Genomic DNA, 20,009 nt, shown 5'->3' with positions numbered 1-20,009 from the left:
AGATCATGACCTGAGCCGATGTTGGACATTCAACCGACTGAGCCACCCAGGCGCCCCTGGATTATTCATTTTTTGGGTGTTGAGTTTGATAAGTTCTTTATAGATTTTGGATACTAACCCTTTATCTGATATGTCATTTGCAAATATCTTCTCCCATTCTGTCAGTTGCCTTTTAGTTTTGCTGATTGTTTCCTTCACTGTGCAGACATACGTGTTCCTTTTAACAATTACATGGTATTTTATAGTATGGATATTCTACATTTATTTACCTAGTCTCTTATTAGAGTTATTTAGGGTATCTCCAGTTTATTTAAAAGGTACAATGATCATGATTGTACAAGTATCTTTGTATGCATTTGCAGGTACATAGGTGTAATAGATGAGTAGAAGTGGCAGTGATTAATCAAATAGTATATATATTAAAATTAAAAATACCGCTAGATGATGAGGTGCTTAGGTAGCTCAGCTGGCTAATTGATGGACTTTTGGTTTCAGCTCAGGTCAAGATCTCATGGTTGGTGAGTTCGATCCCCTCGTCGTGCTCCGCGATGACAGCAAGGAGCCAGCTCGGAATTCTCTCTCTCCTCTCTCTGCCCCTCCCCTGCTCAAGCATGCACGCGTGCGCTCTCTCTCTCTCTCTCTCTCTCAAAATAAATAAATGAACTTTAAAAAAAATGGATAGATATTGCCAAATTGTTCCCCAGGAAGGATGCAACCATTTATACTCTTAGCAGAGAATGAAAGTTCTTGTTCTGCCAACATCATTGCCATCATTATATATTATCGAATCATTTTATTTCATTTTATTTTTTATTTTAGAGAGACCACATGAGTAGAGAAGAGGGGCAGAAGGAGAGAGAAAGAATCTTATGCAGGCTCCATGCTCAGCCCAGAGCCTGATGGGGTGCTCAATCCCAAGCCCTTGGAACCATGACTTGAGCTGAAATCAAGAGTTGAATGATCCACTAACTAAGCCACGTAGGTGTCCCCAAATCAATTTAGCTTTGGAAGATTTGATAGGCAAAAGATAATTACTCTGTCTTTTTTTTCATTTATGTTTCCCTGAGAACTAGTGAGGTTGAAGATCTTTTCAAGTATTTACTTGAATATTTGTGGGTTTTGTTAGTTTTTTTTTTTTAAGTTTTTTCAATTATTTTTATTCTTTTAATTTTATTTCGGAGAGAGAGAGAGAGTACAAGCACGGGAGAGGGGCAGAGGGAGAGAGAAGGAATCTTAAGTAGGGTCAACATGAAGCCTGACTTGGGGTTGGATCCCATGACCCTGGGATCACAACCTCAGACAAAATCAAGAGTTGGAAGCTTAACCGACTAAACCACTTAGGTACCCCATCAAATATTTACTGGAATATTTGTGTTTCTTCTTCTAAGAATTATCTGTGTTTCTACTCTTTTTTGTCTATTAGCCTTATTTTTAATCCTGTATTTATAGAAATTCTATATATTACAGTTAAGCATTGTCTATGGTATATGTTACAGATGTGTTTTCTAGTCATTTACTATGAGGAGTTTTGAATTTCTATTTAATAAAATCTGTTTTTGCTTATGAATACTGATTCTTTTTCATCCCATGGTTACAAAGATACTGCCCTGTGTTTTCTTTTAGTGCTTCCATAATGTAGGTCTTGAATCAGTCTGGATTTATTTCTGAGTATGGTATGGGGTAGGAATTCACTTCATTTTTTGTTCTTGTGGCTCTTTTATTGTGCCAGTACTATTTCTTTCTTTCTTTTTTTAATGTTTATTTTTGAGAGAGACAGACAGTGTGAGCAGGGGAGGGGCAGAGAGAGAGGAAGATGCACAGAATCCGAAGCAGGCTCCAGGCTCTGAGCTGTCAGCACAAAGCCTGATGTGGGGCTCGAACTCATGAACCCCGAGATCATGACCTGAGCCAAAGTTGGATGATTAACCAACTGAGCCACCCAGGTGCTCCTCTTTCTGAATACTCTTTCATTTTCCCACTATTTAGAAATTCTGCCTTTACCATATGCTAAAATCCCATGAGTACACAGATAAATTTTTGGACTCTATCCTCTTTCATTAATTTATTAGATAAATAAATTCCCACTCCAGTACTGCATTGTTATAATTACTGTAGTTTTATAGATTGTTTTCATATCTGTAAGTTCTTCACCTCATTTTTTTCTGCAAACTTTTTTTCATTATTTTTGTTGGCTGCACCGGCTTGCATTCCCACCAACAGTGCACAAGAGTTCGTTTATCTCCACATCCTCGCCAACACTTGCTATTTCTTGTGTTTTTGATTTTAGCCATTCTGACAGATGTGAGATATTGGATTGTGGTTTTGACTTGCATTTCCCTGATGATGAGTGATGTTGAGCATCTTTTCATGTGTCTATTGGCCATCGTATGTCTTTGGAAAAATGTCTACTGTTAGTGTCTCCTGCCCATTTTTAACTGGATTATTTGGATTTTTTTTTTTTTTGGTGCTGTGTAAGTTCTTTCTATTTTTTGAATATTAACCCCTTATTGGATATAGCATTTGTAAACATTTTCTCCCATTCAGTAGGTTGCCTTTTTGTTTTATTGATAGTTTCCTTCACTGCACAAAAGCTTTCTACTTTGGTGTAGTCCCAACAGTTTAATTTTGCTTTTGTTTCCCTTGCCAAAGGAGACATATCTAGAAAAATGTTTCTATTGCCAATGTCGAAGAGATTACTCCCTATGTTTTCTTCTAGAAATTTTATGGTTTCAAGTTTCATATTTAGGTCCTTAATCCATTTTGAGTTTATTTTTGTGTGTGGTATAAGAAAGTGGTAGTTTCATTCTTTTGCTTGTAGCTGTCCAGTTTTCTAGCACTATTTGTTGAAGGACTACCTTTTCCCCATTGTTTATTCTTGCCTCCTTTGTCATAGATTAATTGACCATATAATCACGGGTTTATTTCTGGACTCTCTATTCTGTTCCATTGATTTATGTGTCTATTTTTCTGCCAATACATACTGTTGTGCTTACTACAGCTTTGTAGTGTATCTTGAAATCTGGGATTGTGTTGCTTACAGTTCTGTTCTTTTACATGATTGCTTTAGCTATTTGGGGTCTTTTGTGGTTCCATACAAATTTTAAGATTATTTGTTCTAGTTTTGTGAACAGTGGGTATTTTGATAGGCATTGCATTAAACGTGTAGATTGCCTCGGATAATATTGACATTGCAACAATATTTGTTCTTCCAACTCATGAGCATGGAAGGTCTTTCCATTTCTTTGCATTGTCTTGCATTTCTTTCATCAGTGTTACTATAGTTTTCAGAGTATAGGTCTTTCACCTCTTTTGTTAAGTTTATTTCTAGATATTTTTATTGTTTTTGGTTCAATTGTAAATGGGACTGTTTTCTTAATTTCACTTTCTGCTGCTTCATCATTAGTGTGTAGGAATGCAACACATTTCTTTTTTTTTAATTAAAAAAAATGTTTATTTATGTTTGAGAGAGAGAGAGAGTGGGGGGGAGGGGCAGAACAAGAGGGAGACACAGAATCTGAGGCAGGCTCCAGGCTCTGAGCTGTCAGCACAGAGCCCGACACGGGGCTCAAACTCACGACCCGTGAGATCGTGACCTGAGCCGAAGTCTGACGCTCAACCTACTGAGCCACCCAGGCACCCCGAATGCAACACATTTCTTACGGTGATTTTGTATCCTGCAACTTCACTGAATTCATTTACCAGTTCTAGTGGTTTTTGGTGGCATCTTCAGGATTTTCCATATATGGTATCATGTCATCTGCAAATAGTGAGAGCTTTACTTCTTCCTCACCAATTTGGATGCCTTTTATTTCTTTTTGTTGTCTGATTACTCTGACTAGGATTTTCAGTACTATGCTGAATAAAAGTGGTAAGAGTGGATATCCTTGTCTTGTTCCTGATCTTAGGGGGAAAGTTCTCTTGTTACCCACTGAGAATGATGTTAGCTGTGGGTCTTTCATATATGGCCTTTATTATGTTGAGCTATGTTCTCTCTAATCCTACTTTGTTGTGAGTTTTTCTTATGGTAGATATTGTACTTTGTCAAAGGCTTTTTCTGCATCTACTGAAATGGTTATATGGTTTTTATTCTTCCTCTTGTTAATGTGGTGTATCACATTGGTTGATTTGTGAATATTGAACCAGCCTTGCATCCTGGGAATAAATCCCACTCGATCATGGTGAATGATTTTTTTAATGTATCATTGGATTCAGTTTGCTAATATTTTGATGAGGACTTTTGCATCTGTGTTCATCTATAGTTTTCTTTTTTTGTAGCGTCTTCGTCTGGTTTTGCTATTAAGGTAATGCCAGCCTTGTAGAATGAATTTGGGACCTTTCCTTTCTCTCTATCTTTTGGAATCGTTTGGGAAGAAAAGGTATTAACTCTTCTTTAAATGTTTGGTAGAATTCATGTCTGAAGCCATCTGGTCATGGACTTTAGTTTGTTGATAGTTTTTTGATTACTAATTCTATTTCATTGCTAATTGATCTGTTTGAATTTTTGGTGTCTTCCTGATTCAGTTTTGGGAGGTTATATGTTTCTAGGGATTTCTGTATTTCTTCTAGATTTTCCAATTTGTTGGTGTATAATTTTTCGTAATAGTCTCTCTAAAAAAGTTTTTTTTTTAATAGTCTCTTATAATCTTTTGTAGTTCTGTGGTATTGGTTGTTATTTCTTCTCTTTCATTTCTGATCTTATTTGTTTGATTGGGAGTCTTTAAACCAATTTCTTTTTTTTTAATTTTTTTTTTTACATTTATTTAATTTTGAGAGACAGAGAGAGACAGAACACAAGTGGGGGAGGGGCAGAGAGAGAAGGAGACGCGGAATCCGAAGCAGGCTCCAGGCTCCGAGCTGACAGTACTGAGCCCGATGTGGGGCTCGAACTCACAAACCGTGAGATCATGACCTGAGCCGAAGTAGGAGGCTTAACCGACTGAGCCACCCAGGCGCCCTAAAACCAATTTCATTTTTGATTTGTGCTAGCTTGCACTGGTTCAGTAAATGTGCTAGCCTATGCTAGTGTATATGCTTCCCACTGTTCATTGTTTTTTAAAAAATTTTTTTTAAATGTTTATTTTTAAAATTTTTTAAATGTTTATTATCTTTGGGAGAGACAGAGACAGAGACAGAGAGCAAGCAGGGGAGGGCCAGAGAGAGAGGGAGACACAGAATTGGAAGCAGGCTCCAGGCTCTGTGCTGATGGCAGGGCTCGAACTCACAGACTGCGAGATCATGACCTGAGCTGAAGTCAGCCGCTTAACCGACTGAACCAACTAAAAATAAATGCTTATTTATTTTTGAGAGAGACAGAGTATGAGCAGGGGAAGGACAGAGAGAGAGGAAGACACAGAGTCTGAAGCAGGCTCCAGGCTCTGAGTTGTCAGCACAGAGTCTGACACGAGGCTCGAACTCACAAACCATGAGATCATGGCCTGAGCTGAAGTTGGAAGCCCAATTGGCTGAGCCACCCCGGCACCCCTGTTCATTGGTTTTAAAAACAGCGATATAAAGTATTCCAAAGTAGAATGTAAAGTTGTGTAGTAGATAAGGCTAGGCTGGTGATGTGTTCAAATGAACACACACCAATGAAATGGAAATAAGCAGATGATCAGCCTATACCCTTTGCCACCAATCTGGCTGCAAGGGTCCCTGAGCACCAAAAGTGCAAGGTACATCCTTGATAAAATGTTGCAATAATTTTCTATTCTAACTAGCTTAAATAAAATGTAACAGTACTGATTTTTCCTTCAATCTCATGAAACTAAGGATTCTAAATCTGTCGAGGTCTGTGACTATTAAAAACCTTGAAACCCTCCTTGAATTTTAGTTTAATGTTTCAATTAAATTTTTAAATTATTTTAGTTTTAATTTAACTTTAGTTTAAGTTCTTTGCTTTATTCCTTTGCTCAAGAAGTACATCAGTTGGGATTCTGATAGATTTTTGTTTCTACCTTCAATAAACTCAGAAGAAAATACTTTTTCCAGTGGAACCTAGAATCAAATGGTAGAGACAGAGAAGTAACAGACACTGACTGTTCTCATACTTTCAAGCTACTGTCCAGGAATACAGGAAGAATTTAGAATCTTTTTTTTTTTTTTTTTTTTTTTTTTTGGTCTTCCTTTTCAGAGAGGCGGGGCTCAAGATTTAGTCTGTAGTTCAGATGCCTATTAATGACTGTTCTGTGGCAGCTAAGCCAAGAGAACAAACAGCTGCCCTGTTCATTAATTTGAACAACACCAGGTCCAGAGCTTGTGCTACAAAGCTTTTTGCTCCGGGATGGAAATCAATGTGTATCCTCACTGGAAGTTATGTTTTCAAGGACCTCATGTAAGTAATTTGGCAATTGGATAGAGCTTCATCATGAAAATTGCAGTCAGAAAAAATGAGGACATTACAAGGAAGAAGAGGAGAGCTTTGGTTTTAAGTCTGTCCCAGCCATCTTTTTTTTTTTTTTTCCTAATGTCTTCTTTTTACTGCTAACTCAGGTTAGTCATTCTGTGGTTCCTATTTATTTCTCAGTTACTGTGCTGAAATCCCCAGTCTCCTTAGCATTTCTAAACTGAGCTGAAAATGAACTCTTTCCCTCAGATTCCTAATGTCTTCATCAGATAAAGTGGGTTTGCTTTTACTTTATGAAACTCTGCTTCATAAATGCAGTTTATTTCCCAAAGTGTGATGTTTGTTGCAACTATTTTTACTTTCTCCTTTGTTTTTGGTACATGATGCATAGAGGGGCCCAGCTGATACTCCTTTCTCCCCCAATTATTTAACTTTTGACTAACCACATGGGGGAGAAGAGTGTGTTTACTCTGAGTTAATTAGTATCCAATGATAATGGAAATTACCATGTTTATCAAAATATATCTATGTCATATACTGTAGTATATTATAATGTAACTTATTTAACTTCAATTTTTTATTGAGGTGTATGGAAATCCAGATGTTTTAGGAATTATCATCACATTTCAATTTGGTGATTAAACAACAACAACAACAACAACTATATATATATATATATATATATATATATATGTATATATATTAGTTTGTTTTTAAGATCACATAGGGGCACCTGGATGATTGAGTCTGTAAAGCATGCGATTCTTGGTCTCAGGGCTGGGAATTCAAGCTCTACATTGGGTATAGAGATTACTTAAAAGAATAAAATATTTAAAAAAAATAAAGATCATCTACAGTTAAGGAATGGTTTATGAGCAGTTTTCAATCAAATAACATCATTCTTGCAATTATTGTCAACACAGTCGACTTCCAGCTATGTATCATTAATGCCTAATTTCAATTTGCCTTCCTCACTGAGAATTTATTATCTTTATTTTTTTGTAGCAGTTGCACTTATGTTTAGGCTCAAGGTCAGATTTTCTGAGTTCTGAGTTGGAACTTCTTAGGTTTTTTTTTTTTTTTCCCCTGTCATGTCTTCAATGAAATCTAAGAAATGGTTGTCTTTAGTTACAAAGGTAATGGTTGTTCTGACTCCCATTTTTCATGGAACTGATTTTTTTTTTTTGATGTGCCTTGAAATTACCATTTCACCCATCTGCCTAATGTCTGGTGGTTCTACAACCACATCAACTCTGAAATACTTTATGTAGTTTCCAAGCTCCCTTTCAAGATACTCTTTCCCTTAATACTACACCCATATTTTCCAGTATTCCTCAACAAAACTTTTCTCCTGTCACGCTAGCCTCCTTTACATGTTATTGTCCCCCCCTTATTATGTTCAACCACACCATGCTCTCTTCTCGAAAGATGCCCGTCTAAAATGTAAAATTAATAGGATTTCATGACAGAGTGAATTTGAGAGCTAATGGGGCAGGAGTCGAAGAAGCCTCCCAGTTACTGGGTGGAGGATGATACCCTTCACGGAGAATTAGAGTAGAGAAAGCCCAAGTTTATGGAGGAGAAGAGACTTTCTTTTGGGCAAGTGGATTTGAAGTGCCGGTGGAACACAGCCAAACGCAGATGTCCTGAAAGGAGTTGGTTATTTGGGTTTGGACTGAGAAGACCGGGCTGGAGGTTCACATTTAGCAAAAACTTAAAATGCTAGTTTGTGAGGCCATGTAGGTGGATGAGGTCACCTTAGGTGTATAGGGAAGTGAGATGAATGTAAGCTAAGAAGGGAATTCCATAGGGCTTTGGGGGTTAGCGGTTTGAGGAAGGATAGCAGCCAGAGAGGTTGCGGGTGGGCAGGAAATCAGGTGTCATGGAAGCCTGGGAAGCACAAAGTTGGAAGAATGAGGCAGTGACCACAAGTGTAAAGAAGGGGTTAAGAGAAGGGCCGCCGAAAGGCAGAAAAGACTAAGGGCCCGGGCAATCGGAAAAAATGAGTGGGGAAAGAGGGAACCGGCCAGGAAAACACCACTGAATGTTTGACATAGCACACAACACACTGAAGTCTCTGGGTCTCCACAGAGTTTTATACCCTGATAATGTCTAAGAGTCTAATCCTCTAGGACTTAGAAAACTGTTATATGTAGAATATTAGAAAAAGCGAGCTGAACCGGCCAGGAGTAAAAGTATAACAAACTGGGCTGGGCATCAGGGGCATTAAAAACCCCTGCGAAACAGGTAGAACAAGAAATGTAGTTGGGTGCCTTGGGCTGAGAGTGTGCCGGGGGCGGTGTATTTCAAAATAGATTCGAATTTTGTTGGATGAATTATGCATATCACAATAGGTATCTCTGACCCATATCATTCTCCAGGTCCCCAATCAAAGGAAAATGCCCTTTAGGCACTGTAAATTCAACATATCCAAATCAGAGATCCTATCTTATCACCGCCTCCAGCCCATCCCAGAACCTGTTCCTTCTCTGTTTCGAACGGCTCTGCTGGCCACCCAGCTGCTTGAAATAGAAACCTCAGTCGTTCTCTTACATCATCAGGCCTCCCATCTCCTCTCTGCCATCAAGTTCGGTCCGTGCTTTCTCCACATTCTTTTGATTCTATCCTCTTAATTCCCACACCACCACCTTAATTCGGGTCCTGAAATAGGATTCCTGACTGGTCCGCCTTCTTCTAGTCCTTCCCCCTCTTCCTGACCCATCTTCCACAATTGTAATTAAGCAAATCTGTTCACATCACTCCCCTGATTTACAAAACCTGCCCGTTCTAGCGAGGAGAAAGAAAGGCTGACCTCCTCAGCAAGACATCCTACAAGGCCCTCGCTGACCTGGCTTTACCCCATATCTTAGCTGCATCTCGTTGCTTTCTGCCTCCACATCCAGCGTATAACACCATTAAGTTTCCCCTGCTCTTCAACTCACCATGCTTTTTTACACTGAATCCCCTGTAAAGTCCGAGCATCGGTGCTGTACTAGTAAGATCATAAGCTTGGGTGCCGGAGGAGGGGAGATGGGGAAGTTGAATCCAAGTGACATGGACTAGCCATAGAGAAAGGAACAGGGATGGCAACGACTTTTTTTTTTTTTTTAAGATTTTATTTCTTTCAAGTAATCTTTACATCCAACATAGGGCTCAAACTTACAACTCTAAGATCAAGAGTCACATGCTGTACCGACTGAGCCAGCCAGCTGACTGGCAATGACTCTTTGATAGGAGATAGGATCCCCCCATTTCACTCAATGCTTATTAGATTGTATTTCTTTTTTAAAATGTTTATTTCTTTATTTTGTGAGAGGGAGAAAGAGTGCGTGTATGGGTGCACCCACGAGTGGAGGAGGGGCAGAGAGAGAGGGAGAGAGAATCCCAAGAAGGCTTCATGTCATCACCGCACAGCCTGATGACTGTGAGATCATCTCACAGTCTCTTGAGCCTAAATCAAGAGTTGGACACCTAAAGCATAAGAGACTGTTAAAAACTGAGAACAAACTGAGGGTTGATGGGGGGTGGGAGGGAGGGCAGGGTGGGTGATGGGTATTGAGGAGGGCACCTTTTGGGATGAGCACTGGGTGTTGTATGGAAACCAATTTGACAGTAAATTTCATATATTAAAAAATAAAAAAAATAAATAAATAAAAAAAAAGAGTTGGACACCTAACTGACTGAGCCACCCAGGCGCCCCAGATTGTATTTCTTTTAAAAGGTTTTTTTTTTTTAACGTTTATGTATTTTTGAGAGAGAGAGAGAAATAGCGCAAGGTGGGGAGGGGCAGAGAGAGGGAGACTCAGAATCTGAAGCAGGCTCCAGGCTCCGAGCTATAAGCACAGAGCCCGATGCGGGGCTTGAACTCACGAACCATGAGATCATGACCTGAGCTGAAGTCGGAAGCTCACCCGGGCACCCCCCAGATTGCATTTCTTACATAAGTCATGGTTCAAGGAACTATCAGGGAGACAAACATACCCAACAGAACAAACTTCAAGGAATTTCTGATCTGATGAGAAAAATAGGACATAGAGAGTGAGTAACTAAAGTGACCGATTTTCTTAGGTTCCTTATAAAAGATCAGATCCATTATTTTACAGTCATAAATATATACATTCAAAGATACCAGGTAATTAAGTGTGAAATGAGTAATCAAGACAAATGCTACAGGCATTTAGAAGAAGAAGAAGAGATTATTTTGGGATAGGGTGTTCCGATTAGGTTTTATTTATTTTTTTTATTTTTTTTAAATTTGTTTTTTTTTTTAAGTTTATTTATTTTTGACAGAGACAGAGTGTGAGCATGAGCAGGGGAGGGGCAGAGAGAGAGGGAGACACAGAATCCGAAACAGGCTCCAGGCTCCAAGCGGTCAGCACAGAGCCCGACGCGGGGCTCGAACTCACGAACTGCGAGATCATGACCTGGGCCGAAGTCGGATGCCTAACCAACTGAGCCACCCAGGCGCCCCGCGATTAGGTTTTAAAACAGAGATAGGACCTGAAGCATGAGTAGGCATGTAAGTAGCAGGAGGGATGATGGCCTTCTCATTGTGGGCAATGACACAAAGTGAGGCAGAGAAGGATCTGTTCAGGACAAAAGGATTTGGGTAGGACAAAATGTGGGTTGCAGGAAGAGGTCAGGGTGTGATTCTGGGGGACCTTCAAAGCCAAAGTTGATGTCCTAGGCACACCTTGCCTAGCAGGGAATGGGGAGCCACTGAAGTTTTTCTTAAGCAAAGAAATGACTTCATGAAAGCAGTCCTTTAAGGGGGGATTGACCAGGCGGTAATGTGCAGGACAGATTACAAAAGCAAGGGAACACAGGCTGGGTGAGCAGGTAGAGGCACAGTAATTTAGGTCTAAGATGCCATGTTTTCCTAATTCCAAGACACTATTGACATAACAGAGTTTGTAATAAAAATAATTCTACATGAAATGCACACATTGATTATAAGATAAATCTTGCTTTTAGGTATGAAACATCCTAAAAATGTAGGCAATTTGGAATTAAGGAAATAAGGGCACCTAGGTGGCTCAGTCAGTTAAGCGTCAGACTCTTAATTTCTGCTCAGGTCGTGATCTCACAGATCATGGGATCGGGCCCCATGCTGGGCTCTGTGCTGGGCGTGAAGCCTGCTTGGGATTCTCTCTCTCCCTCTCTCTCTTGGCCCTTCCCCTGCTCTCTCTCTCTCAAAAAAGAAAAAAGAATTAAGGAAATAACAGGATGAACTAAGATAGTGATATTGGGAATAGGAAGGAAAGAGTAGCTGCAAAAAAAAAAAAAAAGGGGGGAGCCTGGGTGTCTCAGTTGGTTAAGCATCTGACTCTTGATCTTGGTTCAGGTCATGATCTCACAGTTTGTAAGATTGAGCCCCATGTGGGCTCTACACAGACAGCATGGAACCTGTTTGAGATTCTCTCTCTCTCTCTCTCTCTCTCTTCCTCTGCCTTCCCCCCCACCCCGCACACACAAACACCCATGCTTGCTGTCTCTCTCTCTCTCTCTCTCAAGATAAATAAATAAACTTTAAAAAACAAATCCAAAACCATTTTGAAGAAGTTGAGACACTGGATGTTAAAAGTCAGAGAGAAGATTACAATGACACTGTGCTTTTGAGTCTGAATGCAAGTGACAAGTTGGTACCATTAAAAGACATGGGGAAGTCAAGAGGAAAAATAATGAACCAAATTTTATATATTGAGTTTGAGGTAAGGAAATATCTAGCAGGCAATTGGGACATGGGCCTAGAACTAGGAAGAAAGGTCAGGCTAGAGTGTGCATCCACGGAATTATCTACACAGAAGTCAAAATGGAAGACGTGAAAGTGAATAAAACTGAAGGATGGAGTATGTAGAGGACAGGGGGCAGAGGTGTAACCCTTAGGAAATGCCCACATTTGGAGACAGGAAGCAGGGCAGGGAAGAAACACAGAATGATATTAAAGGTTGGATTGGATTCCTTCCAGGATAGGGGCATGAAAGTCATGAGAAGGGAAAGGTTGAGGCTTTATGTTCATGCTTAGGATTTATAGACTTTAATGATGTGTACTTGGATGTGTCTCAAGCATTCACACAAGTATGAAGAAGCCCACTTCAGTCCAACGGAATGTCCATGTGGGACCCACCTTCATCCTTAGCTGTAGGCTCACTACCAGGTGGGGGCTATTCCTCAGCTCCAGGGGGTTTGGACCAGTATCTTGGCTGGTTCCTCAGCCTATGCTGAGAAATCATGAAGTTTCCCCAAAGGCTTGTTGCTGGTATTGAGTGCTGTTGATTTTAGCCAGCTCCTTTTAGGTCCAAAAGAATATCCTTCTCTCAGAACTCTTTAATAAGCAGGTATTTTAGAACATAATTTTGTTGACCTAACTTTTTATAACAGAGCCAAAGTTAAAGACAAACTAGTTTTTAACACTTTTCCAGTTCTTCTGGAATAGCTGTGCAAATTAAACTTTGTGAACTCCGATTGGTCAGGGATGGCTGAGCTGTCGCTGGCTTACCACATTCCCTGAGCAGACAAATAAGAAAATTATTTGCTGGTTTGAAATATGATCCTTTCATCGCTCATAAAGAAAGATACATTTAGGGCACCTGAGTGGCTCAGTCGGTTGAGCATCCGACTTTGGCTCAGGTCATGATCTCACAGTTTGTGAGTTTGAGCCCCAAACCAGGCTCTCTGCTATCAGCGCAGAACCCCGCTTCGGATCCTCTATCCCCTCTCTCTCTGCCCCTCCCCTCCTCGTGCACTCTGTCTCTACTCTCCCTCTCTCAAAAATAAGTATTAAAAAAAATAAAGATAGACTTAAAGATCCCCAAAAAGGGCAACAGTTCACAAAAGCAAACACATGGTCATTGCATTTATTTGTACTTTTCTTCTATAATTGGGAAAACTGGCCCAGGGATGGCTCACAACCACAGGTGCTCTAAAAAGCTGATTGGCTGACATAATACACTGATTAGCCATTGGGGATATGAATAGTGATTAAATGGTCCTGAAATATGAATTTCAAAAGGCCTCTCTTCTTGTTATGAATACCTTCATCAGTACCTTTGTAAGCATATCTTTCCAGCTCATGCTCTTGCAAACCTGAAGTTGGCATACAGTTTAGGACGTTACTGAATTATTTTCAGTCAATGTAACCTTAATCCTTATGTGCTTTTCCTAAAGGGAAAATAATTGTTTTTCCCCCTATGTAGTGTAGCCTCATCAGAGCAGTAAGAGAAATCCTCTCTGTTCTGTGAAGGTGCCTATATGACTTGGTTAGGCTATAAACAATCTTACGCAGTGATATCTAGTTTGTCAGATGTGTTTTATCTTTTTTATATCCTCAAGAGATTCTGGCAATTAAAAGTGTTGTGCCTGAGATACAGAGTAGGGTGAGGGGAACAGTTAACGAAAGGATATTTATTAAAGGGGAAATATCCAGCATAATACGGTGATTAGTTGCTCAATTTTTTCCATGTCTTGATTTCTTCATGACACTGGCTAAGGGCAGGAATCGCAAGTACGTGGCACCGTCCCTGCCTTCCTCCCATCCTACCCCAAAACAGCATAACAGATACCAGAAGACTCTTTTCCATTGAACACAGTCTTTCCCATTTTCCACGCAGTTTTCTCAGCAGCCACTACCAAATGGTCAGAGTTGGGAATTGAAATGATGGGGTTGGGGATTCTTCCCGGTTTACGTTTTTGACGTGAGTATCTTCTGATTGCAAGGAAACAGGGCACCTTAAGAAAAAGAGGATTTATTTTAAGGACACACATGGATTGAAGTTGTTCAGGATCCAAGGCAAGTCAGGGACTGGATTCTCTCCCTATGGCCCACCTGTCCTACCATTTATAACATATCTGCTGTGACTATGATTTGTGCCTCATTTCCCAATCCACTACCAACTGGCCAATCCTCCCAGTATTCCACAGTCTAAATGCTTCCAAGAGCTAGTATAGCATGCTTAATCAGTACCCTAGTGTCTATTAGTAAGCATAGCCTTGGTGCTAGGTCTTTTCATAGGCCACGGACAGGCAGTCCTTGGGTACACAGCCCATAGACACTGGCAATGTTTTATTTCTTTATTTTAGTGGTAGTTATCCAGGTATACTCACTTTATGAAAATTCAGAATTCAACACATACTTATTATGTGCAAGTTTCCTTGTTATATTTCAATAAAAAGTTGACTCTTTTTAAAAAAGGGCCAAACCAATCTCATTTTCTTTTTTGAAGGCTTTATAAAACTTGAATGGCAGAAGACTGTCATAGACATTGTATATCTTGATTTTAAAGGAGATATCTTTAAAAGTCTCTTAAGACATTTATGTATGCAATTCAGAGAGATGTGGCTGGATAATAGAAGAGTTATGTGAATTCTTTTTTTTTTTAAGTTTATTTATTTAAGAGAGGGAGAGAAAGAGAGAACGTGGGAGGGGCAGAAAGAGAGGGACTGATAGAGAATACCAAGCAGGTTCCACACTGTCAGCGCAGAGCCCTATGCAGGGCTCAAACTCACGAACCGTGAGATCATGACCTGAACTGAAATCAAGAGTCAGATGCTTCACCGACTGAGCCACCCAGGCACCCCAAGAGTTATGTAATTCTTAACTAGCAGAACAGCATACCCAAAGATTGATGAGCAAGTTCAACCTGGAGATAGGTTTCTATCATAAGAAGGACTGTGTTTAATATAAAGAGAAAATAATAGGGTAGTGGCTAAACATGTGGGATCAAGGCCTGGGTTCTTCTGTATAACAACTGTGTGACCATAGGCAACTTTCCCTTTTGTGGTTTCCCCCTATCTATAAAATGGGGGCGACGAAATCTACATTTTTGTTGTTAGGAGTACTGAGGGAATGTAAATAAAGTCTTTAGAATAGTAGAGTACTAATACATGGGCAGAATTTATAGAGAAGCAGAGTACTTTTTTAATTAAACCACCAAATAAAAGAGGAAAATAAGTCCCTATTAGAAGAAATGTTCCCAAAGTCAGATGAACGTCTGTTGGGGATGATTCAGAGAGGTCTCCTCCTTCAGTGAAAAGGGTGGGTTAGATAATCTTTTAATATTAAGGATACTCGTGGTGCCTGGGTGGCTCAGTTGGTTAAACATCTCTGACTCTTGACTTGGGCTCAGGTCATGATCCCAGGGTTGTGGGATCCAGCCCCACTATCAGGATCCATGCTGGGTGTGGAGCCTGCTTAAGATTCTCTCCCTCCCTCTCTCTCTCTCTCTTTCTCTCTCCCTCCCTCTGTCCCTACCCTGCTCGAGGTCACTCACTCTCTTTATCTCAAAGGAAAAAAGATTTAGGATTCTCTGATAACCTAATTATGCCATAAATGCTTAAAGTTATTCTGTTTATGGAGTAATCTATAGAAAAATATGATTTTATTATATTATAAAGCCATAAAAGTGCTTTTTTATAGCTTGTAGAGCCCTCAGATTAAAGCCAAAGGAAGCCAAACCAAGCATACAGAATGTAATGACTTGGGAAGATTTTTGATATGTTAATTCACTCTGTTAAATAGCAAAGTAACAGAGATCCAGAATTATAATATTACCTATAGAAATGTGATCTCAAAAAACCAGAGGGAAATGCTCCTACAGCTCCTTGCTACAACTACATCTTAAGAGAATATAGGGGAAAATTCTAAAAAGAGGGCCATTTCATTCATTTCATTTTCATTTCAAGGTGAAATGATTCCATGAACACAGAACTACTAGACTGTATATGGAAATATACAGTTCTCAATATTGGTCAAACAAACATAAAATCTACAAGTGGCTTAATAAGGCACAAATTCTCAAAATTGTATTCTCTTTACAAAATGTATTTATATTTCTAGTTACATTTTTTCCTAGCTATCATCTTTTTTTTAATGTTTATTTATTTTTGAGATACACACACACACACACACACACGCAGATTTCGAGTAGGGTAGGGGCAGAGAGAGAGGGAGACACAGACTCTGAAGCAGGCTCCAGGCTCTTGACTGTAAGTGCAGAGCCTGAGGTGGGGCTTGAACTCATGAACCACGAGATCATGACCTGAGCCGAAGTCGGACACTTAACCAACTGAGCCACCCAGGTGCCCCTGCATTAAGTATTTTAAAAAAAACATTGTACTTGGGGGTACCTCGTAGCTCAGTCAGTTAAGCATTGACTCTTGATTTCAGCTCAGGTCAAGATCTCACGGTTTGTGCATTCAAGGTTTGTGAATTCAAGCCCCGCATGGGGCTCTGTGCTGACAGTGCGGAGCCTGCTTGGAATTCTCCGCCTCCTTCTCTCTCTGCCCCTCCCCTGCTCTCTCTCTCTCAAAATAAATAAACATTTAAAAATTATATTGTATTTATACATAGAAAAAAGTGCAGATATCTTAAGTGTACAGTTTGAGTTCTAATAAACTAAACACACCCATGTAATAAGCACCCAGATTTTTAAAAACTGAACATTTACATTGTTTTTTAAAAATAATTTTTTGTAACTTTCAAAAGAAAAAAATTAGTGTTCTTTTCTGGATATTTGCTGCTATGGCATGTAACTTCATTTATTTATTTTTAAATGTTTTATTTTTAAGTAATCTTTACACCCAACATGGGGTGAACTCACAAACCCGAGATCAAGAGTCACATGCTCCACCAGCTGAGCCAGCCAGGTGCCCCTGGCATGTAACTTTAAAAGCAATATGCCCATCTTGAACATCTCCTGGGAGTTTCAATAGCACTTGTGGTAGGCAACATAGTAGTTTCCCAAAGACAGCCATGATCATCTAGCCATGATCCCTAGAATTTGTGAATGTTTCCCAATACAGCAAAAGAGATTTTGCAGATGTGATTAAGGATTTTGAGATGGGAAGATTATCCTGGACTATTTAAGTGGGAACAATGTAATCACAAGAGTCTTTTTAAGTGAAAGAGGAGGAGAATCCAAGGAGATGTGACAAGGAAAGCAGAGGTCAGAGGGCCACAAATCAAGGAATTCAGCCTGTAGAAGCTGGAAAAGGCCAGGAAACGTTGTTACTTGCTCCCTAGGGAAGGTAGACCCACTGAAAGTTTTTGTTTTTTCCTAATTATTTTATTTTTGAGAGAGACAGAGACAGCATGAGCTGGGGGCTAGAGTGGGGGCGCAGACACACAGAGAGAAAATCCCAAGCAGGTTCTGTGCCGTCAGCACAGAGCCTGATGTGGGGCTCAAACTCACAAAACTATGAGATCATGACCTGAGCCAAAACCAAGAGTCAGCTGCTTAACTGACTGAGCCACCAGGTACCCCCCACTGATACCTTTAAAAAAAATTGACATATATATTATACTTTATATATATATTACATTAGTTTCAAGGGTACACCATAAACATTTGGTATATGTATATACTGTGAAGTGATCACCACAATGTCTAGCTAACATCCATCCCCAAACATAGTTATAATTTTTTTCCTATGATGGTACCAACATTGCTACTTTGATTTTAGCTGGGTGAAACCCATTTCAGACTCCTAACTTCCAGAACTGTCAAGATAATATATTTGTTTTTAGTCATTAAGTTTGATGTGATTTGTTATAGCAGCAATAGGAAACTAAGACACCCTCTGGTGAATCCGTGTCCAGAATCATGTATCTTACTGCTCACTTAGTAGCTTCATCTGGCTACTTCATAGGCATCTCAAACATATACCAAATTAAAGCTTCCCTTTTAACTCCCCAAACCTGGTTCCTGCCTCAGCTTTTCTCTCATCTTGGTAAATGGCACCCATCAACCAATTACTAATGCCAGATACCTGGAAGTCACCCTTGTTTCTTTTCCTTCCTTTTCTGTCATTCCCTCATAGCCAATCCCGAATTTTCAGTTCTACTTCCAAACTCAACCTCATAGCCATCCGCTTCGGTTGAGTTTCACTGCCACCATTTTTTTTTTTTTTTTACAATTAATTGTATTCTCTTTAATATGAAATATGTACATATATTGCAAAATACAAAAGATATTATAAATAGGTATTCACTGGAAAAGTCCATCCCCTTGCAGCCTGTCGGTGTTACCAGTTTTTTACGCATCTTTTCAGTAATTTTTTTTTTTACACTGCCACTATTCTTTAAATGCTAATCCATTCTCCCCATAGTAGCCCAAGTGATATTTTAAAAAGAAATCTGATGGCACTTCCTTACACAAATCCCCTTAAGATCTCTCCTTTTGTGTCTGATATGACCTTCCAGTAGCTCCAAGCTAGTTGCAGGGTAACTGATAGTACATTGAGTACTCTGCAAATTAGAGCTTCATTATTAATGTTTATTTATTTTTGAGAGAGAGAGAGAGAGAGAGCGCGCGAGCACAAGCAGGGGAGGAGCAGACAGAGAGGGAGACATAGAATCCAAAGCAAGCTCCAGGCTCTGAGCTGTCAGCACAGAGCCCCAATGTGGGGCCCTATCTCCCAAACTGTCACATCATGACCTGAGCTGAAATTGGACGCTTAACCAACTGAGCCACCCAGGCACCCCTAGAACTTCATCATGAATTGAAATACACGATGTGCAAAAGTTTGACTGGATTTGAAAAAAATTTTTAAGTGTTTATTTATATTTGAAGAGATAGTGAATGAGCAGGGGAGGGGCAGAGAAAGATTGAGACAGAATCTGAAGCAGGCTCCAGGCTCTAAGCTGTCAGCACAGAGCCCTAGCTGGGGCTTGAGCTCAGGAGCTGTGAAATCATGACCTGAGGTCCAACACTTAGCCAGCTGAGCCACTCAGGTGCCCCTGAAATTTGCTTTATAGCAACAACTCTGGATGGGTTGTTAGATTATTTAAATAGTTTTACCTGTGGTAAATTACTTAAGGATTGTAAAAAAATGTTTTACTGTTTTGTAACACCAACTCATTCAACGTTTGTCACTGGTGCCTTAGCAATTTGAAAAGATCACTAAAAAGTCTTTATTAGGAGCTGTGGGAGCCTTTTCCCTGACACCTTTTCTGCTGCTGCCAAGTTCCCCGCCGGACGTCCCTGGGGCATGGCTGGTGGGAAGTTTCCTAAAGAGGAGGCCTAGGCTGAGCGTCTTATAAGGATCAGCCGGTGTGTGGCTTGTTTGGGTCATCATCAACCCTCCATCAGAGCCTTCTAGGAGACACGGTCCTGGAGCGACAAGGGTTTAACTCAAGAGATGGCTCTGTGGCTGACCAGCTGCACGGCAGAATTGTTTTGGTGATAGCCTATAAAATGCCGGAGGGAATACAAGGCCTAATTCCCCCTGGGTGCAAGGCCAAAACCACTACCCTGGGTGAGGACCCGGGCTCCCGAGCGTGCGTGGCGGCACAAGAGAAGGCGTCGGGGCGGGAACAGAGCGAGACCAGCAAGACCCCGACCGCCACGACAACGGAAGGCACTCGGCGCCCCCGCACCGGCCCCCTCCAAAGACCGTTTGGCCAGGGGGTGGGGCACGGGCGGGCGCAGCCAATCACAGGGTCGCTCTCAGGTTACGTAAGGGCGCGTTCGCCGATTCGGCGCTCGGGGTGGGCGTGCAGGGGCGTGCGTGGCTGGGATCTAGACCCGAGTCGTCCGCGCGCTCGGCCGACGTGAGGAAGGCGCGGGGGCGGTTTTGGGCCGGCCCGCTTGCTGGTGCTGCGTTCGGCTCTGCCCGCGAGGCGGGGCGGCGGCGGCGTGCGAGGGAGCAGCTCGCCAGCGTGTGGTGA

The 20,009-nt window shown here is 40.7% G+C and overlaps 1 protein-coding gene across 7 annotated transcripts in view; it reads left to right on the top strand.

The window, feature by feature from the left end:
- Positions 1-20,009, top strand: part of GNE (glucosamine (UDP-N-acetyl)-2-epimerase/N-acetylmannosamine kinase) — a 70,234-nt gene that overhangs the window by 10,485 nt on the left and 39,740 nt on the right. For 3 of the 7 annotated variants that reach the window (XM_042965326.1, XM_042965322.1, XM_042965321.1), the window contains exon 1: positions 6,197-6,331. The exons of 2 other annotated variants lie outside the window; for them this stretch is intronic. In XM_042965326.1, coding sequence (XP_042821260.1) covers positions 6,281-6,331 — 51 coding nt within the window. In that variant the 5' untranslated portion in view covers positions 6,197-6,280. Of the gene's footprint in view, positions 1-6,196; positions 6,332-19,627; positions 20,006-20,009 lie in introns of those variants that run through there. 2 more of the 7 variants (XM_042965328.1, XM_042965329.1) reach the window with 2 other exon arrangements.

Source organism: Panthera tigris, chromosome D4, assembly GCF_018350195.1.
Source record: "Panthera tigris isolate Pti1 chromosome D4, P.tigris_Pti1_mat1.1, whole genome shotgun sequence".
NCBI lineage: Eukaryota > Metazoa > Chordata > Mammalia > Carnivora > Felidae > Panthera > Panthera tigris.
This window is presented reverse-complemented; position numbering and strand designations above follow the sequence as displayed.